We start from the raw sequence: 25024 nt of genomic DNA, 5'->3' as shown, positions 1-25024 counted from the left end.
TCTAATTCCAAGGACTTACACATTATGCATGTATGGGGTTCATACCCTACAGGTCACTTGCGGTATTAAATTAATTTTTTTTTTCTGATACCAAACTGTCACGCCCCAAAATCCAGGTACAGAGTGTGCACCCTCAGACTCAAGTTTCGGTTCATAACTTATACACAAAGTATACTAACTTAATTCTTTAATCAATTTAATCGCATATGATATTTACATTCAATATAAAGTCTATTATAATCTCAATCACACATACATAATACATAACATCAATCAACTAAGCATTTATAAATCTTGATAACCCTTAAAATAAAATAAACCTTAAAATCATTTATTTATTATACCAATATACTATAATGATATTTATTCCATGCTAATATTGATCCAAAGAAATAAAGCTAAATAATTTCTTAAAGTCTCAAAATAAATATCAGTATGCATTATTCGTTAATTAAGTTGTGCTAACAAAATAAAACATATAATAAAAAAATTTCCAATGCCACCACTTCATCCTCAGATAAGTATGGCCATGTTTCAGGTGGGTCGTGTTCAGGTACAGTAGATCCTTCCGGTTCTTACGCCACGTCATCTACTAATGGCTCCTCTGTATGGTTTTTTCCATCAATAAAAATGTAAGCTAGCCAGGCTTGGTGATATAACCCAACATGGTTCATAATCATAGCAGTTAAAATAATACAAATATACATGTACAAAGATATGAATGTAAAATGGGGTATGGATGCATTAGATGGGGTGATCGTCCATCTGCTTGGGTTGGATATCGTCAACCCGCATCTATCCATTGGATAGGCTTCCACCTTTCGGTAGGCTTGGGCATAGCTCGCATCTGGTAACACTCTACCAGGGTCGACATTTCTTCCAGGGAGGGCCCCTAGGATCGACCATGCATTATGCAATGCAATGATGAGGGATGATATGTAAATGCATATTTTTCATATTTGGCATAGTTGCCTTGATTAAAATATTCACATATAAATTTATCGTACAAATATCATATCAAAATATTCAAATCAGTAAATCAATCAAACGATCACAATGATTTATTTTAATTTTAATGAATTATGAGACAAGTTGGGTCACTCACCTGAGTTTGGTAGTATTGACTCTGCAATGTAATTAGGTTGATTTGAATGTCGGGGTCCTATCAATTATATCAACGGTATTATTATTCATTTATTTGTATTACATGGTGGGACCCACCTTTGATTAACATCTTAGGTGGCCAGATCCAAAATAATCAAATAATTCAAATTTCTATTCTATTTTTTTCCTTTATAAGATTATAAAATTGAATGATAATTACTTGATCGGGGTGGTCCATCGTCAGATCATTTAGATTCTTGAGGTCTTGTCATGTTTTACCTCTATGCATTTGAGGAGTGGTGTGGATCTAACCACACATTCACCAATGGCCCATCTTGACCTTCTACGCCAAGTGATAGCAACACTTGCGCAAAATATCTAAGATTCTTTATCAAACACTTCTAGGTCTAACTAATGTGACCCATGTGATGGTTAGATTGATCTGAATATTAGGGCCCTTGTATATTTTAGCCTTAGGGATCATATGATCTGTACAGACCAAATCTAATTTGATCAGATACACACCAACTACAATTACATAATTTTAAGTTCACCTCACCTTTAAAAGGCCTCCACCCATAATCTAATACAATGAACTTGTGACCAATCTACACTGTTCATTGCATTCACCGAATCAAATTATATTAGATATATAAAAATACTAGAATGAGGACGAAATACATATCCGATGTAAGCACTCCAAAATTTTCTTTCTCCCTTTCTCTGTTGTCACAGGTAGCCTTTTTGTTAATATTTAAGTTTGACTAGAACTCTTTTTATCTTGAGAGATGCGGGGAGGATTTAAAGGTATATTTAAACTAAAAGAGTTAATGATTTAGATAGGATAGGAGATAAGATAGATTTAAAATAAATAAATAATAATAAAGATAAGATAATATATATATATATATATATATATATATATATATATATATATATATATATATATATATATATATATATATATATATAATATTATTAAAATATATTACTCCGGAATAAGTTACTCGACGTATCATATATGATTTTGGGGTAGGACGAGCTACTTTAGCCAATAGTTGGGTTGCCCACGCTAAATTTGCGAGATTCCATCAGATCGATGGTAAAATTTCATGTTTATTTCTGTTTTTACTATTTTTAGTAAGTTTTGGTTTGATTATAACTCTTCATCCGTCGGGCTTTAGGAGTTGTGTCCAACATGAAAAGTGCTTATAAAAATTAGAAGAATAACGTGGTTAAGCCACATAGGACCCTTACCATAAATAGTAAATTTACTATTTATAGTAAGTTACGAATTTTAGGGAATTTTACTTGTAGTTTAATTATGAAATTTCTTCCAAGGCTTGGTATCCCTATTTAAAGAGTTGTAAATTCGTTTTTATTATTCATCAATCAAGTTACCAATTTTATGGAATTTACTTCTATTTATTTTGTTTTTTCCTCATAGATTTTAGAAGTTTCTGTGAGGAGTCCAGAGAAGCTCCGTGAATTTGGAGTAGTTATCCTTAGGGAAGACAGTGATTGACCTCATCACGTACATCCCTGCATCAATTCCCATCCAAACTGTTATCTGTGCTTTGGGCTTCTTGATGTTCACACCCTAAGTATAGGGTTGTGATGTAGTAATAATCTTCGTAAGACCGAGGCCGAATCCACAGGGACTTAACCTTGTACGTAATATAAAAGTAACTAGAACTAGAACTAGGTGAAGATGTGATCTAAATCAGGAAGAATTAAGGGAATAATTGTAAATTTTGATTAAATAAAAATTGTAAAATTCAAAGGAGGAAAACTAGGGTGTCAAGGATCCACTTGTAGAGATCAGAGAGATCTACGCTTGATTCAAGAACACAACTGGATTTAAAGTCCTATCCTATCCAATTGGTAAGAAGAGATTTGTCAGATCTCTGAACTTCTCATTGATCTAATCATCAATAGATAAGAGTGGTGAAGCTTTGGAAGTGATCTCGTCACCTAACTATGCCCATGAGACTATGACAAACAATAGCAATTTACCAATCTTACAGCCAATCATAAGAGAATTGTGAAAGTTAGGAAGGATTTCGTCACCCTACCATGCCCATGGGATGATGGTAAACAACAGGTCTTACTAATTTCACAATCTCAATAATGGAAAGAACATACTTAAAGCTATCGCAGATCTGTTGTAATTTAAGTTATAACAAACCATTAAAAACTAGAAGTATATTTTCATAATTAAGCTAGAATCCAAAAGAGTTCAACAAAACATGAATCAAAACCAAGTAAGCATCTCAATCACGCTACAAGCTTCACCTCTTAGCCCTAGCTAAGGGGAGAAGAAGAAAGGAACTTCTGGAAATTGGCTTCCAGATTTGCCTCCACGGCTGCCCCACACATCCAAGCTTGGATGCTTAAGCTCTCTTTCTCTCTCCCTTTTATAGAAACAGAAGGAGGTCCTTAGGTCGGCCATAAACTTGCAAAACCGACCTCCTTATGCAGTACATGCATGTTAGGGTTTTCGACGAAATCCACCTCGTTCATTGGATTCTTGGTGAAATTTCAGTAAAAAAAGAGTGGTTTTGGTCGAGTTTTGGTGCAGTCCACTGTATAAAATCAACTCGTCCTCCATCCTACGTTTTCTGACGATCCATGTGTATATGTGCGTATGGGGCCAAAAGGCTACCTAGGTGAGGGTCAAGCCCCCCCTCTGGATCGAATGGACGGTCTAGATCATTGAGATGCATGATGGTGGGCCCCACTAGTGAAAAACAGATAGACAGTGTAGAGACGCTAAGATTTTTTTGGAAACTGTCGGTCAGCGTAAACCTAACTGACTCTAGTGGTTGCGGCACACAGCGAGTGTTTGTATACACTGTGCACGTGCAATGCACAGGTGGGGTCCATAGTGATGTTTTTGATAAATCCGCTCCATCCATTCATTTTTTTGCCTAATTTGAAGGGTTGATATTGAATTTGAAGCATATCCAGATACCAAGCGGGTCTCAAATCAGGATTTTAGGAGCTGATCTGTCCGTTGGGCCACTTCCACAAGGATCCAATGGCTAAAATTTGATGTGTACAGTTAATTTATGGTTTGTAGGCCATATATGAAGTTTTGAGACGAACGGATGGTGGGAATCCTGTGATCTTGCATTCTGGACGGTTTTTAGGCCCATTTAACGTGAGTGGCGTGATCTTCTCGGATCTCTGGCGTGTAAATTCTTCGATCTTGGTCCCTTGAAGTCTGTCCCTTGCCTTGATAATTTATGAGTATTAAATCTAGGCTTTTAGTACTCTTTTAAGTCCAAGCTCCTAAATTCACCTTGCAACAAAAATACATGATTAAAATATGCCGTTAAACAGTATCATGTTCGTAAGGTCAGGTAATAATCGGGGTCTAATATGCAATATTTGACCCTCAACACTTGAGTTATCTAGGTCAACCTCATTTTCGTTAGTATTGTAAGGAACTCATACACTCGCATCTTCTTACTTCTTAAAAGATTGGTTTCAGCATTGCTGGGTTTCGTCAGCTGGCAATGGAAGAAGAATAGTTAGGAGTGTCAGGATCAAGGTTGAAGTGGTGTACCAGGAGCCAGAATGTGTCTGATACCATATGCTATATGGGCCACCATAAGAAACTTGCTCTAAAGGGATGATAATTCCCATCAATGTTTGCTGATGAATTCAGAACAATGAATAGAAAATTTTTAATTACTCACATTCAACTCTATAATTCGAAGAAACAATAGCTTATTTATGGTAGTTTAGAGAATAAATCCCACAATCTTACCCATACTACACATTGTCTCATATGGGAGGATACAACATAATCATTTAATTTGACTGACATAAAATGGTAAGAATTATTTGAACTCCAACCAACTAAAACATCCGTTGATTGGAAAAAAGAGGCATACTCTGTTCTGAAGTGGGAATGTCTATCTAGCTTCTATCTCAGAAATAGTTAAATCATTATTGGAACAATTCTCTGTTTCGTTTTTAGATGAATTCTCCTCAAGACCCCTTCTTCCTAGAAAGAATGCTGGTCGTTTCAGATTAGCCTATGTTGCCATTTCGTTACTAAGCATAGAAACAACGTCGGACATGGTGGGTCTATCCTTCGCACTTTCCTGCACACATAAGAGTGCCATTTGGATGAATCTCAAAATGTCGCAGCAGGTAGATGTTGGATCACCTAACATCGGGTCCATCAACTCAGAGACCCTACCATCCTTCCACAATTCCCATGCCTGAAACAATTACATTTTCCACGGATGTAAGTCATTGTCGGATTCCAAAAGGAAAAAAAAAAAAAACAAGGTGTTTCGAACATGAAACCAAGATGGTAGATTTGTTCTGGTTACTCACATATCCCAGAAGGTTTAGAGACCTATCGGAATGATAAAAGCTGGTGTTCTTCTTGCCACTGACAATCTCTAGAAGTAAGACTCCGAAGCTAAAGACGTCAGATTTCTCTGAGAAAAGGCCCTCCATTGCATACTCGGGAGACATATAACCACTGGAATTTCACGATTCAACAAAATTTCAATTGAAATTAGACAATCTGATGGGCATATTTATTATGGGTATATATACAGATGTTTTTCTCGTTAGGTGTAGATTTGTACTTGTGAGTGAATTTACTTACTAAGTTCCAACAACCCTATTTGTATTTGCCTCTGATTCATTTCGCCCAAAAATTCTCGCCATGCCAAAATCTGATATCTTGGGGTTCATCTCACCATCCAAGAGAATGTTACTGGCTTTAAGATCTCTGTGAATAACTCTCAATCTGGAGTACTTGTGAAGATAGAGAAGCCCTTAAGCAATTCCATTGATGATGTGGACACGTTTCCCCCAATCTAATAGCTTTCCTTTGATTGGATCTGCATCATTTATTACATTCAAATATATAAACAGGAACATATTTTAGTGCACGGTAGTGAATATCCCACCAACATAAATGATATGAGGTATTGAAGGAGAAGACTTCAAAATAGTCCATTTTTGAAGTAGCGTTATCTCATCCACTATACACGTGGCAGAGAAGCTTGTTAAGCCAGATCGTCGTAATCATAGTGTGAGTTGTGGATGCAGCATGTCCCAAAAATCGTACTAATTAATAGATTTCGGTTAAAAGAAAATGGTTCCTGGTCAGTGTGAATGTCTTGACCAGAATCTGATGATTAAGATCATCTGATCAGTATGAATTTTCAGTCATGATCGATCCGGAATGGGGCTTAGGTTTGGATGGTTTGAGAAGAGTCCATGTATGGCACATGTACAGTGGATGAGAGACAGCAACTTGAGAAAGGATGCTTATTGTGTTAAGTTGCAAGTGTTAAGAGTAACGGACCAAAGAGGAAGGAATCCAAACTTTTGTTGGGCATGTATTCGTAGAGTAGTATCTTTTCTTCTCCTTCGATGCAGCATCCCAAGATCCTAACAAGATTCATATGCTGTAGTTTGGCAATAAGTATAATCTCATTTTTGAACTCTTCTAGACCTTGTCCAGAACTTCTGGAAAGCCTTTTCACTGCAATTTCTGGTCCTTCGTGCAGCTTACCCTGAATATTGTCATTGGCCGTACATCGTCATCTTATTATGTATATTGGTGTTTCGCAATCAATATAATCTTTTTGAAACAGTACTATAGTGACAGACATCATATGTTGAGACAGGCATGAAAATTTCAGAACTAATTACGTTATTGATGGTAAGAGAGAAGGTTTGTTACCTCTACACTACCTTTTGGAGAGGGAATCAGCTAAGGTGAATTATTTTCTGTCAAGTGCATTGTTCATCCTTTAAAATGACAGTTGTAGTTCAAGAGCTTGATTAAGATTTTTCTTCTTTATTGGAATTATTTTCATAGTGAGTATGAGTTAAAAACTAAATAGGAAATACGAATACTATTTTAAATGGTATTTGTGAAATATGGTTTCATTGAAATTCAATTTCTTTCTCACTCTCTTTAGATGATTTTCAAGTTTACAGTCAGCCATCCGGGCTATTCAATTTGCACACAGAGTTCTGTTCCTTGAGATTCGCCAACACATGGTCATGATCCCAGCCTGTAGTAGTTTCCCAATTGGGTTCGTTGGGGTTTCTTTTATTTATTCAGCAAAAGGAGTTTCTGCATGGTAACATAACCATGTGCCAGTTGCAGTTGTGAGTTCCCTTGGAGACTGGATGAAAAAGAGAGAGAGAGAGAGAGAGAGAGAGAGAGACGCAGGGATGAACGTGATGAGGATAACTACTCCGAATCCACGGAGCTTCTCTGGACTCCTCACAGAGACTTCTCGAATCCACGAGGAAAGAAAGCAGAAAATAGAAATAAATTCTAATAAATTCGAAATTGATTAATTGATGAATAAAAACGAGTTCACAACCCTTTAAATAGGGGTACCAAGCAATGGGAAAGAAATTAGAATCAAACTACAACTCAAATGCTTAGAATCCGCGACTTACTATAAATAGTAAACTTACTATTTATAGACGGTCGTGATGTCTACTAGTGCGCAAGGTTTTCAGCCAAAAATAGTAAGTGTCCTATTTGGCTTCACCAAACCGTTCTCCTAATTATTCTAAGCTCTTTTCACGTTGGGCGCAACTCCTAAAGCCCGACGGATGAAGAGTTATAATCAAACTAAAACTTACTATTTATAGTAAAAACGAAATTAAAACGGGGAAACGACCATCGATCCAGGGGTTTTTTGCAATTCCGGGCTGCGCAACCCGGCATAGCGGGGTTGGTTGGCTTCAGTAGCTCGTTCTACCCCAAAATCATATATTTTACGTCAGGTAACTCATCCCGGATTGCAAGATACACCCGATTTAAGGTTCGATGGTCTGGATCACTTCTGTCGTCGACCGGGCCTTTTCTGATCCATCTTGGCCATGTAACTGTCCGTGACCTGCTCTACATCAGAGAGAGAGAGAGCATAACATGAATCATGCATGTGTTGCATTTTCTTGATAATTAAAATCCTTTTTTTTTTCTTTTTCAAATCCATATACAGAGAAACAAGTTCATTTCTTATTATATAAATTAGACTAGTTATCAATGAAATTAATGGTTACCTTATAAACAGGGCCGAAACCACCCTGCCCAAGCTTATTTGTTGGAGAGAAGTTATCTGTAGCAGCTACTACAGTTGCAAAACTGAATAAGGGCAACTCCAGACCCTTCCTCCTGCCTTCTCTGAGCATGTTTGCATTGATTGATTCCCTGTCATCTGACCCATTATTTCGTAACTCATGCAACAATACTTCTTGGCTTCTTTCCTGATTCCCTGGTTGTCAGCAAAAGGCTCACTTCACTTCATGAATCAAAACGTCCATTGCCCAGTTCATGGTTAAGAGAATTTTTACCTTTAGGCGTGAGATTTCGCCTGCAGAAATAACACGTAACTGAGCCAAATAAAAGGATGGAAATAGTGATTGTTACTGCAATGATTACTTGCTGCCTCTTCTTCTTTCCTGTGTCTGAACTTGTATTGATTAGTAGAAGACAGAATGCACATTTGAAAGCCTTTGCGGCTCACAGCACATGCATAACATACATGTAGAATTAGTCTGACTGAGATAACTTGCAGTTTCCAACTTCTACCAACATAAGAAAACAAACAAATACACAATCAAAAAAGATAACCGCAATTGGGAAAAATAAAATGAAGATAAATCATTAAAATTTACCATTTCTAGTGGCTTGTTGTCGAGAGTCAGTAGGTAGATCGAGCTCCGAAGCAGCAAGACGAACATAAAGATCAGGGACGTTGACGGAGATCTTACGAAGATTCATTAACTCTCCATCCCAAAAGGAACATCCGGTTCTGTTGTCATGAGCAGAAGCATAAGCAATACAAGAGCAGTTTCTCCTGCACTCAGATTCGCATTCTTCTAGGCTGAGACTTGAATTCTTAAGAACTCGAGCGTGACCAGAAAATATCATGCCACTCAACCGCGAGAACCCATCTTCATTCCCACACTTCAGTTGTATTCGCCTCATGCACCGGTTTGATTTATCACCTGCATGCCAATCTCGTCGAGAGTTAGGCTCAAACCCGGGCAAGCACTTGCACAAGGACGTACTCCCATCGCAGATACCATAAGCCCCACAAGCAGCATAAAACTCACATGCCACTCTTGGTTGAGACCAAAACGGATACCAAGACAGGCTGCTCTCCAGCCATGTCATTTGCTTCATTTGCCCAGACACGTCCATCACCGATATTGAAATTGTAGTTTTATCATAAAGTGAATAAATAAAATATCTCCCATCCTCATTCGATACGTAGCTGTAATTGAAGATAGGATATGTTCTCATTTCAGGAAGAAGGCTGAAAATTTCCCCGTTCCAAGTGCCACTAGTCCAGTATTTTTGTCGTCCTCTCCAGGTAAAAAACTGAGCCAATCCATCAGAATCGATTCCATTAGTGAAGTTCCCGGGAGCAGGGTCATCTTCACTTGTCCATGAAGAAAGGACCCATTTTCGCCCACTCGTTCTATTCACTCCCAGTTTCATGCCAGGGAGATACGTATCGGTAGGATAATCAAAGCTTTGCCATATGACCCGGCCTTCATGATTCGTCGAATTCCCTTCTATCAGTATGAGGTTTCCGGAATCTAAGAGCCGAGCACTTGTTTGATTGGTGGCAGAATCAGTTGTCACCATGAAGTTGCTTCCATTCTCATCCAAGATCATCAGATTTCCACTGGTGCTGTTGATTGTAAGCACACCAGATGAAGGTGAGACTGGGTTTTTCCTATTGGCAACCCATACAACCGTTCGGTTCTTGACTTTCTTGTACCATATTCCCACGTAACGATTCTTCGACTTGCCGGGGCTGAAGAAGCCCAGCTCGAAAACCTCACCAGCAGAAATCAAGGTCTTCCCGTCACGGAGCGGTTGGTCTTGTGTGATGGTATCCACCGCGTGGGAAAATCAAATGCAGAGGCAGTAGAATATGAAGAAACTGAGAAGAATAAACAGTTTGCCGGATTTTCTTTCCATCATCGATGAGTTAAGGAAGAAAACTCCAATGGGCCTGATTACCCAACCATGCAGCCAAATGTTCAGTGGTGAATACTGAAAGCTTATGACCACTTCTATAGCCAGCCTGGAACATGATCAAAAGACTCCGCTACTTGAATTGACTTGTCCAACCCAGATGCGAGTTGGGGCTGAATGTGCACAATTCACCTGAATCAGGGGTTTTACTCGTTCTCTTTAACCGAATCGGAGGCAACAAAATCTGAGTCAACTCTAGCGAGTTATCTCTGACTCGTCTGATACTTAAAACAGAAGTCGTCGCTGGTGAGTGAAGAAGAATTACAGGATACACGAACCAAGTCTTTACACCTGATACTTAAAACAGAAGTCGTCACTGAAAAGTTCTTGTAATTAATCATGATGTTTATATGCCATCCAGACCGTTCATAAGGTTATTACCACTCAGATAAACCGTAGGAACAAATATCATCCTAATACAAAACTTCCGTCACACCAGGCATTCAATCCCAACTGTTTTGTGTGGTATGGCCTACGTGACTTTTCGATCTGCCTGATGTTTAGATTCATGTACTATTATCGCCTTGAAAAACAGATGGATGGAATCGATTTCTCCAGAACATCTCTGTGGGCCCCACACAACCCAGAGCAGTGGAATATCTATCCACAGACAATCCGATTCCCGCAACTCTGTCAAGTTCTGGGCCCATCGATTCTGCAATCCGGATCACTATCCTGTTGTTTCCAGTCTTGGGTGGACTAGTTCTGGAATACCCTTTGGTATGGTAATTGCAGCCTTTTCATCGGTGGCCTATTGATTGAAAAGTCTAAGGACTTATGATGACGGCTACTTTGCAAATCCAGGATGCTGCACCTCAAGTTATTGTTAATCATCACAGTGATTCCAACCTATTTGATAAGAACCATTAAAAAAAAAAAAAAAAAGAAAAAAAGTTTGCGCATGATTCCCTTCAGAGAAATTACTTGGAAGAGGTTGCCAGAAAAGACATTATAGAAAAGCCATTATACGAATCAATGCAGAGCTTATATCTGGTGGGCCCATCATACTTGACCCAGAAGATAAAAATGTGCCAGTTAGAATATCCGGTCTTTTTTTTTATTTTTTTATTTTTTTCTCTCTGTTAGCTTGTTACTACACCTACTGTCAGTTTCTTAGACTTTTCTTCTGCCAGCGCAAGTTGGAAGCGGATTGAGTCTAACCCTGGGACAATAAGCGGACCAACCATAGCTCCTGTGGGGTCCTCCTTGGTGTATATGTTTATCCACTGCCTTGATCAAAATTTTCAGATCACTTTAAAGAGTGAACCCAAAACTGAAGCAGATCCAACGCCGGAGCAGGCCACCAAATTATGAGCTTGGGTCACAATAAATGCATAAAGCATTAAATGCAAGAGTCATCACTGTTATAGTCCACTTGAGCATTGATGTCATCGAAAAATCTTCTATGGCATCAAATCTCTTTCTATGGTATTCATCATAACACCTAAAGTGTCTAGCAATTAACATGAGAAATTTTGAATTTTTACGATGGCATCGAATAGGACTTTAATGGTATTTAAGTCTGCCTCGTGGCATCAAACTATCATTAACAGACCTATTGATTCACATATTTAAGACATCAATCAACAGATGACTGGTTCTAATCACCATGGGTTGCATAATAGTTGTCGAAACCTCCTCAAGGCCCACCATGATGTTTATATTCCATCCATATCGTTCATATGGTTATTCCTACTACGGTAAACTGAAAACACAAAATATTAGCCTGATCCAAAACATCTATGGCCCCAAGAATGTTTCATGCCTAGATCCTCGATTCTCACCGTTTCCTATCATGCAGGCCACTTGTGTTTTGGATCTACTTCATTTTTTGGCCCATGTCCTAACATGATTCAAAGAAAAAAGATGAACATAGTAGATTTCTCACAAGCATAATGGTGGCCCCCCCTAGCTTTTGGTCTTAAAAAGTTCCTACAAATCCATGTCCTTGTGGATTGGATGACATGACCTACTTGACTTTTCCCAGGCAAGCAAGTGGTATGGCCCACTTGAGTTTTTGCAATATTTTTCTTTTGGGGGTGTTAATTCATTTAGGTGGTGTCATCTTATTAATAGATTGAATGACATGATGATGTGGAGTGGGTTACAGACACCTTTATGACAAAGATGGACCAAAGAAGGCCCGATCAGAGGTAAAAGTATCAAGACCATCAGAACCTTAAAACATGCATATCTTACAAATCGGAATGAGTTACTTGATGTACCATATATGATTTTGGGGTAGGACGAGCTACTGTAGCCAACCAACCTGACTTTGTGGGGTTACCCATGCTGAATTTGTGAGATTTCTTCAGATCAACGGTCGAATTCCATGTTTATTTCCGTTTTTATTATTTTTAGTAAGTTTTGGTTTCATCGTAACTTTTCATCTGTTAGGGCTTTAGGAGTTACGTCCAATTTAAAAAGTGTTTAGAAAAATTATGATAATAACGTGGTTAAGCCACGTAGGACACTTACTATAAATAGTAAGTTATGAATTTTATTGAGTTTTAGTTGTAGTTTAATTTTGAAACTTCTTACAAGTCTTGGTATCCCTATTTAAAAGATTGTAGAATTGTTGATTCATCTATCGATTATCTGCAAATTTATTTTTAGAATTATTTCTAGTTTCTATCTTTCCTCGTGGATTCGAGAAGTCTCTGTGAGAAGTCCAGAGAAGCTTCGTGGATTTGAAGCAGTTTTCCTTGAGGAAGACGGTGATTGACCTCATCACGTTTATCCCCGTGTCACATAACAAATAGAAAACAAGAAGGCCCCAAAGAACATCAGGGAAGCTTCAAGGGGGGGCATCCTTGATGTAAAGCAGGTCGCAGGGACTTTCATGTCCAAGATGGACCAGAGAAGGCCCCATAGAAGGCAGAAGTCATCAAGATCGTCAGAACCTTAAAACATGCATATCTCGCAAACTGGAATGAGTTACTCGAGGTACCATATATGATTTTGGTGTAGGATGAGGTACTTTAGCCAATAGCCAGGTTGCCCACACCAAATTTGCGAGATTTCATCAGATTGATTGTCGAATTTCATGTTTATTTTTGTTTTTACCAATTTTAGTAAGTTTTGATTTGATTATAACTCTTCATCTGTTGGGCTTTAGGAGTTGTGTCCAACATGAAAAGTGCTTATAAAAATTAGGAAAATAATATGGTTAAGCCACATAGGACCCTTACCATAAATAGTAAATTTACTATTTATAGTAAGTTACAACTTTTAGGGAGTTTTACTTGTAGTTTAATTAAGAAATTTCTTCCAAGGCTTGGTATCCCTATTTAAAGGGTTGTAAATTTATTTATTTTTATTATTCATCAATCAAATTACAAATTTTGTTGAATTTAACTCTATTTATCTTACTTTTTCCTCATGGATTTGAGAAGTCTCTGTGGGGAGTCCAGAGAAGCTCCATGGATTTAAAGTAGTTATCGTTGGGGAAGATGGTGATCAACCTCATCACGTTCATCGCTGCGTCAATCCCCATCCAAACTGTTATCTGTGTTGTGGGCTTCTTGAGTTCTAGATGAACCTCATCTTCATCAGTATTGTGAGGAACTCATACACTTGCATCTTCTTACTTCTTAAAAGATCGGATTCAACATTGCTGGGTTTCGTGGCAATGGAAGAAGAACAGTTAGGAGTGTCAAGATCAAGGTTGAAGTGGTGTACCAGGAGCCAAAATGTGTTTGATACCATATGCTATATGGGCCACCATAAGAAACTTGCTCTGAAGGGATGATGATTCCCATCAATATGTTTGTTGATGAATTTAGAACAATGAATAGAAAATTTTTAATTATTCACATTCAACTCTATAATTCAAAGAAACATATAGCTTATTTATGGCAGTTTAGAGAATAAATCCCACAACCTTACCCATACTACACATTGTCTCATATGGGAGGATACAACATAATCATTTAATCTGACTGACATAAAATGGTAAGAATTATTTGAACTTCAACCAACTAAAACTTCCATTGATTAGAAAAAGAGGCATACTCTGTTCTAAAGTGGGAATGTCTATCTAGGTTCTATCTCAGATATAGTTAAATTATTATTGGAACAATTCTCTGTTATGTTTTTAGATGAATTCTCCTCAAGACCCCTTCTTCCTAGAAAGAATGCTGGTCGTTTCGTATTAGCCAACGTTGCCATTTCGTTACTAAGCATAGAAACAACGTTGGACATGATGGGTCTATCCCTCGCACTTTCCTGTACACATAAGAGTCCCATTTGGATGAATCTCAAAATGTCGCAGCCAGTAGATGTTATATCACCTAACGTTGGGTCCACCAGCTCTGAGACCCTACCATCCTTCCACAATTCCCATGCCTGAAACAATTACATCTTCCTTGGTTGTTAGTCATTGTCGGATTCCAGAAGGAAACAAAAACAAGGTGTTTTGAAACATGAAACCAAGATGGTAGATTTGTTCTGGTTACTCACATATCCAAGAAGGTTTAGAGACATATCGGAATGATAAAAGCTGGTGTTCTTCTTGCCACTGACAATCTCTAGAAGTAAAACTCCGAAGCTAAAGACGTCAGATTTCTCTGAGAAAAGGCCCTCCATTGCATACTCGGGAGACATATAACCACTGGAATTCCACCATTGAATCATGTTAGGTGGACCACTGTAAGGAGTGATTTAAAATCATTACTTAAAACCAACCAATTCATGTGATGTGGCCTAAATTCAAATGAGTTGTTTAATATCCATTTATCATAGTATGGTATTTCAAATGGGTGGATTGGATGGTGTATATACACCAACTGTACCATGGTGTGCCCCCTTCATTATTGAATCATCTTGGAATTTTGAGCTCTCAAAAAGTAGCACCCCACCTATGGAACATGTGTATCTTATCGAAGTTAATTTTTTCAATTCACATTAAAAATTAAAACCTTCCCTATCCTGCAGAAGTCACGCATGTGATTGATTAAGAAGAACACAGTGTGGAATATATGCCATTTTGGTCCAACGAAGCATCATTACTATGTATTAGATAGAATGGATAGCACTGGGATGGATCTAAGTGGAGACTACTTTGTGGTCATTGTATCGTGGGGAGTGAAATAAAACAAGTCAGATGTACCATTATACATAATGTGACAATAGGGTACAGGAGGAGTCTCTACCATCAGTGATGCATGGAGGGACGTGATGATGTCAATCATCATCGTCTTCCTTAGGAGACAACTATTCCGAATCTTCATCAAATCTAGGAGGGGTAAAAGCATGAATAATTTCTAATAATTTGAAATAATTTAATTCATGATAAAAGAAATAAAATTACAACTCTTTAAGTAATGAGCTCAACCCTAGGACAAAATTTTAGACTTAGATTCCAAGTCAAACACGCTAAATGCATGATTTACCATAAATAGTAAACTTACCATTTGTAAACTGCCTTTATTTTTATTAGACTTAATGGTTTTCAGCAAAAAAATAGTAAGTTTTCAATTTGTCCCAACACATTGTTCTCCTAATTTTTCTATACTCTTTTCATGCTGGTCACGACTTCTACAACTCAAAGGATAAGAAGTTATACTCAAACTAAAACTTACTATTTATAGTAAAAACGAAACTAAATGGGACTTTTGACCATCGATCAGATGAAATCTCACAAATCGGGCGTGAGCAACCCAACATAAAGGGGTTGGTGGGCTTAAGTAGGTTCTCATACCCAAAATCACATATAATGTGTCAAAAAACTCATCCTGATTTTCGAGATACGACTGATTTAAGGTTCCGAGGGTCTGTATCATTTTCGCCGTGAAAGTGTTTGCGACTTGCTCTACATCAATCAAACGCTGTCCCCACACATGTAAGTGAGTGCATAATATAGGTTTCATGATCTAAACCCAGCATAAAGTGAGATGGAATTGGATTGAGTGTGGGTTAGTTCAACCTAGTTGCAACCTGCAACCCATTCATGAACCCATCTAGGCCTCACTACCATGTATGCACATGAGCTGTTGATGGCTTCTAAGTCTAATTGCAGAAATCCTTTCACCAGAGGAAAGGGATTACACAACTAGTAATATTTTCGCACCTATAGGCAATCTAAGGCAAGATTCAATGGATGATGTTGGGGGACCGCGGAAGCACATAAAGATTAATCAAACAAAGTACTCCAATCGCAACAACCAAGTCCAATTACAAACAAACCAAATTTAATGTGGAATGTAGGAAAAAAACCATGGTGCAAAGTGATAGTAATACACTATGAAAGCAGAAAATTAGAAGAGATAGAGAGAATACCAAATTCGAACAAGGCTTGAATCTCTCCTTATAAGCCCTTGAAACCCCATGAATGAATTAAAAAGCCTTAAGATACCCCCAAATCCCGATTACACCCATATATATGGCCTCTATGAGAATCACAATTGAAATAGGAAACATATCCCATAGATACGCAACTCTGCGTAACTCTACACGATAGTCTGATGGCACATTCAATGAGACATTGATGGCATTGACAGACTGTTAATGCCATCGAACCCCTCTGTTGTCATTAAACTAAACATCAAAACGTTACAACGATAAATCATGAATTTTTCGATAACATTGAACATGTCGTCGATGCCAATTGAATAACCTTCGATATCATTGAGCAGGACACATAAAGTGTCCATCAATCAATATGAGAAATTCTAAATTTTTACGATGGCCTCGAGCAGGACTTAGATGGCATCGAAGTCTACTCGATGGCATCGTCTACTCGATGGCATCAGACTGTCATTAATAGACCTATTGATTTACATATTTAAGACATCAATCAACAGATGTCTGATTCTGATCACCATGGGCTACACGAGAGCCGTCAAAACCTCCTTGAGGCCCACCATGATGTTTATATCCCATCCATATCATTTATAAGGTAATTCCTACTGTGATAAACTGAAAACACAAAATATTAGCCTAGTCCAAAATATCTAAGGCCCCAAGAATGTTTCATCCGTGGATGTTCGATTCTCACCATTTCCTATCATGTGGGCCACTTGTGTTTTGGATCTACCTCATTTTTTGGCCCATGTCCTAACATGATTTGAAGAAAAAAGATGAACATAGTAGATTTCTCACAAGCATCATGGTGGGGCCCCTAGCTTCTTGTCTCATAAAGTTCATGCAAATCCATGTCCTTGTGGATTGGATGACATGACCCACCTGAGTTTTCCTAGGCAAACAGGTGGTATGGCCCTTCTTAGTTTTTGCAATAGTTTTCTTTTGGATGTGTTAATTCATTCAGGTGGTGTCATCTTACTAGTAGATTGGATGACTGATGGGGACATCACGCGCACACACGCACACACGCCGCCCCTCTACGCACGTACGTATGAAGGAGGGCCCTACCGTCGATCTGGCTCGATGATGACATCTAGGGAGGGCCTCTTAGATAAAAGAGTGGGCCTGATAGTTAAGTAAAACCCATCATGGGTTCTCATGATCGTGACTCACTAATTAGATTGATCTCATATTTTAGGTCTTGCTTATTTATATTATTTAGAACATCATGAACGCTTTAGATTTCTTTGTTTCATTTTTATTTAGGTTTACTTCATTGCCAAGTAATAGGTTGCGCACATAGCGCGAGTTTTGGAGTAGAAGGTTTTCCCTATAAATAAGCACTCCTTGTAGTTCTTTTGATTTATTCAAGTTTAATAAAAATTTATACTTTATTTTTTCTCCTCTCTTCGTGAGTTGTGGAAGAATTCAAAAGAATGTGCGAAACCCTCCCTTTTCGAAGGGCTAACTACCGTGGTACGAAGGCACATCGATTCCGATTCACCCCATCTTCCATCATCTATTTTTTTCCATCTTTTACCACCATCCGTGCTTTAAATTTGTCTTTTGTTACATCAGTTTTCTTCATTACAACAAATTTCCAGATTTCGGCCTTGTAGGAGGTCAGAAACTTCGACGGAGTATTACACACAAGCCGCCGCTCGGATCGACCCGAAACTTCAGGGTTTTGGAGCCTACCCCCAGCCGACCTGTGCCAAGGAGGGCTTTTTCGAAACCGACACCCCCTCACATGTGCGGCCAGGCACCTGTATACGTGCGAGCACCCCAGGCCCGCTATCTACATGCGGGAATCGTCTTTAGTTCAATTTTTATTCTTCTTTGCCTCCTCATACATGTTTTCTTCATAAATCCTAAACATAGATTGCGTTTTTCCTAATTTGTTTGCCGTTTTCATCACCCTAGGGTTCCTTGAATTGAAATTAGGGAATCCCTTGGATTAAGAACTAATTTTGATGCCTGTGTGGTTGATTTATATTTTCCTTTGACATCATTTGGTTTATAATTTTTATTAGTTCAGTCCTATCCTGTGTCAGCTTGGACCTGCATAGATTCCCCTTTTAATTGAATGATTTGGACTGTCATGTGGGATGTGGAATTTGTGTAACTGTTTCTGAATTGGTATGATCTAAAGCCTAAATGCTTGTATCTCATACTTAAATTTCATGTCCTGCATCAAAGACATGACAAAAAGAAAGAAAAGAAGGCCCCAAACAACATCTGCGAAGCTTCAAGGGGGAGCATCCCCATCCAAACTGCTATCTGTGTTGTTGCCTTCTTGAGTTCTAGATCAGACTCAATTTTGTCTGTCTAAGAGTATTGTGAGGAACTCATACACTCACATCTTCTTACTTTTTAAAAGATCAGTTTCATCATTGCTGGGTTTCGTTGGCTGGCAATATAGGAAGAACAGTTACGAGTGTCAAGAACAAGGTTAAAGCGGTGTACCAGGAGTCAGAATAAGTCCGATACCATAAGCTATATGGAAGGGATGATGGTTCCCATCCATGTTTGTTGATGAATTTAGAACAATGAATAGAAAATTTTCAACGACTCACATTCAACTATAGAATTCAAATAAACAATAACTTATTTATGGTAGTTTAGAGAATAAATCCCACAATCCTACCCATACTACACAATGTCTCACATGGGAGGATACAACATAATCATTTGATCTTACTAAGATAAAATGGTAAGAATTATTTGAACTTCAACCAACTAAAAGTTCCATTAATTGGAAAAAGTTGCATACTCTGTTCTAAAGTGGGAATGTCTATCTAGCTTCTATCACAGAAATAGTTACATCATTAACGGAACAATTCTCTGTCCTTCTTTTAGATGAATTCTCCTCAAGCCCCCTTCTTCCTAGAAAGAATGCAGGTCGTTTCGGATTAGCCAACGTTGCCATTTCGTTACTAATCATTGAAACAACGTTGGACATGGTGGGTCTATCCCTCGCACTTTCCTGTACACATAAGAGTCCCATTTGGATGAATCTTAAAATGTCGCAGCCAGTAGATGTTGTATCACCTAACGTTGGGTCCAGCAACTCTGAGACCCTACCATCCTTCCACAATTCCCATGCCTGAAACAATTACATCTTTCTTGGTTGTTAGTCATTGTCAGATTCCAAAACGAAACAAAAACAAGGTGTTTTGAAACATGTAACCAAGATGGTAGATTTGTTCTGGTTACTCACATATCCAAGAAGGTTTAGAGACCTATCGGAATGATAAAAGCTGGTGTTCTTCTTGCCACTGACAATCTCTAGAAGTAAGACTCCGAAGCTAAAGACGTCAGATTTCTCTGAGAAAAGGCCCTCCATTGCATACTCGGGAGACATATAACCACTGGAATTCCACCATTCAACAAAATTTCAATTGAAGTTAGACAATCTGTTGGGCATGTTTACGGGTATACAGATGTGTATGTGGTTAGGTGTAGATTGGTACTTGTGAATGAATTTACTTACTAAGTTCCAACAACCCTATTTGTATTTGCCTCTGATTCATTTCGCCCGAAAATTCTCGCCATGCCAAAGTCTGATATCTTGGGATTCATCTCACCATCCAAGAGAATGTTACTGGCTTTAAGATCTCTGTGAATAACTCTTAATCTGGAGTACTTGTGAAGATAGAGAAGCCCTTGAGCAATTCCATCAATGATGTGGATGCGTTTTCCCCAATCTAAAAGCTTTCCTTGGGTTGGATCTGCATCAATTTTAGACTCAAATATATAAACAGGATGGTATTTTAGTGCACATGGTAGAGAATATCCTACCAACATAAAGGAAATGACTGTAGATGAAGTTGAAGGACAAGACTTCCAGATAGTCCATTTCTTTAGTGTTGTCCCATCCACCATACACATGGTAGATAAGCTTATTGGGCTGGATCATTGTAATCATAATGTGCGTTGTAGATGCAGCAAATGCCAAAAATCACACTAGTAGAGTTTGGTTAAAAGAAATTGGTTCCGATCGGTGTGAATTAGACGACCAAAATCTGATGACTAAGATCATCCGATCAGTATGAATTTCGAGTCATGATCCATATGGAATGGGGCGAAGATTTGGATGGTTTGAGCCGAGTGCATGTATGTCACATGTACAGTGGATGAGAGACCGCAAATTGTGAAATGATGCCAAACTATCACCATAGTATTGCATGGAGCTGGAAAGTGTTAAAGAGCAACAAACCAAAGAGGAGGAAATCCAGGCTTTTGTTGGGCATGTACTCGTAGAGCAGTATCTTTTCTTCTCCTTCAATGCAACAACCCAAAAGCCTTACAAGATTCATGTGTTGGAGTTTGGCAATAAGTATAATCTCATTTTTGAACTCTTCTTGGCCTTGTCCAGAACTTCTTGAAAGCCTTTTCACTGCGATTTCTTGTCCCTCGTGCAACTTACCCTGAAGATTGTCATTTACTGTCAGCATCTTCTATTCAATATCAATACCCGAAGTGTTGTATACTTCGTGTGTTGGTGTTTGGCAATAAATAGTCCTGTTATAGCAGAGTTATTTTGGTGATGGACAACATATGTTGTGACAGGCATGGAAATTTGGCAACGAAGTATGTTATTAATGGTAAGATAGAGGTTTTAGAGAGTAAATCAGCTAAGATGAATTATTTTTTTCATCCTTTCAAATGACAGTTGTAGTTCAAGAGCTTGATTAGGATTTTTCTTCTTTCTTGGAATTACTTTCATAGTGAGTATGAGTTAAAAACTTGGTGGGAAATATGAATACTATTTGAAATGGTATATGTGAAATATGGTTTCCCTGAAATTCAGTCTCTTTCTCATTCTCTTTAGATGATTTTCTAGTGTATAGTCAGCCATCTGGGCTATTAAATTTCCACACTGAGTTTTGTTCGTTGAGATTCGCCAACAAATGCTCATGATCCCAGCCTGTAGTAGTTTCCCAATTGGGTTCGTTGGGGTTTCTTTTATTTTCTCAGAAAATGGAGTTTCTGCATGGTAACATAGCCATGTGCCAGTTGTAGTTGTGAGTTCCCTTGGAGACAGGATGAAAAAAAAAAAAAGAAAAAAAAAGAGCCTAACATAAATCATGTGTTGCATTTTCTTAATTATTAAAATCCTTGTTTTTTTTTTTTTTTTTCAAATCCATATACAGAGAAACAAGTTCATTTCTTTTTATATAAATTATACTATATTATAAATGAAATTAATGGTTACCTTATAAACAGGGCCGAAACCGCCCTGCCCAAGCTTATTTGTTGGACAGAAGTTATCTGTAGCAGCTACTACACTTGCAAAACTGAATAACGGCAACTCCAGACCCTTCCTCCTCCCTTCTCTGAGCCTGTTTGCATTGATCGATTCCCTGTCATCTGACCCATTATTTCGTAACTGATGAAACAATACTTCTTGGCTTCTTTCCTGCTTCCCTGGTTGTCAGCAGAAGGCTCACTTCACTTCATGAATCAAAATGTCCATTGCCCAGTTCATGGTTAAGAGAATTTTTACCTTTAGGCATGAGCTTTCGCCTACAGAAATAACACGTAACAGAGCCCAATAATAGGATGGACGTAGTGAGTGTTACTGCAGTGATTACTTGCTGCCTCTTCTTCTTTCCTGTGTCTGAACTTGTATTGATTAGTAGAAAACAGAATGCACAATGAAAGCCATTGCAGCTCACAGAGCATGCATAACATACATATAGAATCAGTCTGACTGAGATAAACTTGCAGTTTCCTACTTCTACCGACATAAGAAAACAAACAAATACACAATTAAAAAGATAACCGCAATTGGGAAAAATAAAATGAAAATAAATCATTAAAATTTACCATTTATAGTGAATTGTTGTCGAGAGTCAGTAGGTGTATTGACTTGTGGTCGAGAGTCAGTAGGTGTATCAAGCTCTGAAGCAGCAAGACGAACATAAAAATCAGGGACATTGCCAGAGTTCTCACGAAGACTCATCAACTCTTCATTCCACAAGTAACATCCGGTTCTGTTATCATGATTGGAAGAGTAAGCAGTACAAGTGCAGTTTCTCCTGCACTCGACTTCACAATCTTTTAGGCTGAGGCTTGAATTCTCTAGAACTTGAGTAGGGGCTGACAATGTCATGCCACTCAACCGCAAGAACCCATTTCGATTCCCACACTTCAATTCTGTTTGCCTCACGCATCCCTTGGACCTGTCACCAGAATCCCAATCTCTTCAAGAGTAAGGCTCAAATCCATGCAAGCACTTGCAAGACAACGTACGGTTGTTGCAGCTACCATAAGCCCCACAATAAGCATAAATATCACATTCATCTCTTGGTTGAGACCAAAATAAATTCCAACTTTGGGAAACCTCCAGCCATGACAATTGCCTGATATGCCCGGACACGTCCAGCACAAATCTTGTAATTATAGTATTATCATAAAGTGAATAAATAAAATATGCCCCATCCTCATTCGATATGTAGCTGAAACTGTAGATATAACTTAATGTCCATTCAGGAATCGAGCTGAAAATCTGCCCGTTCGAAATACCACTACTCCAGTAGATTTTCTGTTCTCTCCGTATTGAAAACTCAGCCAGTCTATTGGATTCCATTCCCAAAGTGAAGTTCCCAGGAGCAGGGTCATCTTCACTTATCCATGAAGCAAGGAACCAGTTTCGCCCACTCATTTTATTCACTCCCAGTTTCATGCCAGGGAGATACGTATCGGTAGGATAATCAAAGCTTTGCCATATGACCCGGCCTTCATCATGAATTCCCTTCTATCAGGATGAGTTTTCCAGAATCCAAGAGCCGAGCACTTGTTTGATTGGTAGAAGAATCAGATGTCACCATGAAGTTGCCTCCAATCTCATCCAAGATCATCAGATTTCCATTGTTGCCGTTGATTGTAAGGACACCAGATGAATGCAAGACTGGGTTTTTCCTATTGGCAACCCATACAATCGTTTGTTCCGTGACGTTCTTGTACCATATTCCCACGTAACGATTCTTCGACTTGCCGGGGCTGAAGAAGCCCAGCTTGAAAACCTCACCAGCAGAAATCAAGGTCTTCCCGTCAGGGAGCGGTTGGTCTTGTGCGATGGTATCCGCCGCGTGGGAAAATCGAATGCTGAGGCAGTAGAATATGAAGAAACTGAGAAGACTAAACAGTTTGCCGGATTTTCTTTCCATCCTGGAATGAGAAACAAGCTTGCAATTCGCCAGCAATGGAAGGTGATTGAATGGCGCCTATGGCCGATGAGTTAAGGAAACAAACTCCACTAGGCCTGATTACCCAACCATACAGCCAAATGTTCAGTGGTGAAAACCGAAAGATTATGACCACTTCTATAGCCAGTCGGGAAGATGGTCAAAATACTTGGCTACTTGAATTGACTGGTCCAACCCAGAAGCGAGTTGGGGCTGAATGGGCACAACTCACCTGAGTCAGGGGTTACTCGTGTTCTTTAACTGGTTCGGACGCAACAAAATCTGAGTTGACTCGAGCTGGTTATCTCAGAGTCGTATGATTCTTAAAACAGAAATCGTTAATAGTGAGCGAAGACAAATTACAGGATACACGAACCGAGTCCTTACATCAGACACACAGGTACTCAATTCGGAAGCGGATTGCCTATACGGGGCTGCGTGGGGCTCACAGAGATGTTCGTGACTAATCCACTCCGTCCATTTGTTTTGAAAAACAACAAAAGGACAGGCTTTTAAAAAACAGGAAGATCAAGTACTCAGGTGGGCCACACAAAACGAAACAGTAGGAACAGAAATGCCCACGGTTGAAAAGTTCCTGGAGTTGACCATGATGTTTAAATGCCATCCAGACCGTTCATTGGGTTATTACCACTCAAATAAACCATGGAGCAAATATCATCCTGATACAAAACTTCTGTCACCCCTAGCATTCAATCCCAACTGTTTTGTGTAGTTTGGCCTCATCAGTTTTGGATCTTCCTTGTGTTTAAATTCATGTCTTATTATGGTCTTGAAAAACAGATGGATGGAATGGATTTATGCATTTATGCAGGACATCTCTGTGGGCCCTAACACAACACGGAGCACAGGAGTATCTGTGCGCCCGAGGTCACATGCAATCCGATTCCCGCAACAATGTGAAGTGGGCCCATGGATTCCGCAATCCTGATCACTATTTTGTTGTTTCCCGACGTGGTTAGAGGTGGGCATTTTTTAAGCGATCCGGTGAATCCGACCCGATCAGACCCGATCAGACCCGTTCCGAACAGAACCGACGGCCTGGATCGGGTAGGATCGGGTAAGATCATTTAGATCCGACTAGTTTTCGGATCGAGATCGGATAGTGGTTAATCCGGACCGTTCCGATCCGAAAACCCGATCCGAATAGATCCGGACCGTTCCGATCCGGCCATATCCGGAGTAAAAAATAATACTTTTACTTTTTCTTATGGTGTGGTCCACTTGAGCTTTGAATATTCATCAATTTTGGGTTCAACAGCTAAAATAATCTGAAAAAACAAATGGACGACATGGATACACCACATGCATTCATGGTGGGCCCCAACAGAGTTCACTCATATATGAA

At 38.8% G+C, this 25024-nt stretch overlaps 1 protein-coding gene and 2 pseudogenes across 1 annotated transcript; all 3 read right to left on the bottom strand.

Moving 5' to 3' along the window:
• Window positions 1–4822: 4822 nt before the first annotated feature.
• On the bottom strand, window positions 4823–10392 carry LOC131221757 (receptor-like serine/threonine-protein kinase SD1-8; annotated as a pseudogene).
• A 9191-nt stretch (window positions 10393–19583) lies between these two features.
• LOC131221758 (G-type lectin S-receptor-like serine/threonine-protein kinase At1g11330) lies at window positions 19584–22876 on the bottom strand. The gene is made up of 6 exons (XM_058217065.1): window positions 22298–22876; window positions 21975–22088; window positions 21684–21895; window positions 20685–20895; window positions 19959–20196; window positions 19584–19836 (listed from the first exon to the last, which is right to left on the bottom strand). The coding sequence occupies exons 1-6, from the start codon at window positions 22581–22583 to the stop codon at window positions 19599–19601; spliced, it is 1299 nt and encodes a 432-aa protein (XP_058073048.1). The 5' UTR covers window positions 22584–22876; the 3' UTR covers window positions 19584–19598.
• Window positions 22677–23766, bottom strand: LOC131220265 (G-type lectin S-receptor-like serine/threonine-protein kinase At2g19130; annotated as a pseudogene).
• Between the last annotated feature and the right edge of the window lie 1258 nt (window positions 23767–25024).

This window comes from Magnolia sinica, chromosome 12 (genome assembly GCF_029962835.1).
Source record: "Magnolia sinica isolate HGM2019 chromosome 12, MsV1, whole genome shotgun sequence".
Lineage (NCBI taxonomy): Eukaryota > Viridiplantae > Streptophyta > Magnoliopsida > Magnoliales > Magnoliaceae > Magnolia > Magnolia sinica.
Note: the sequence above shows the minus strand (reverse complement) of the source record. Positions and strands in the feature narration are given on the sequence as shown.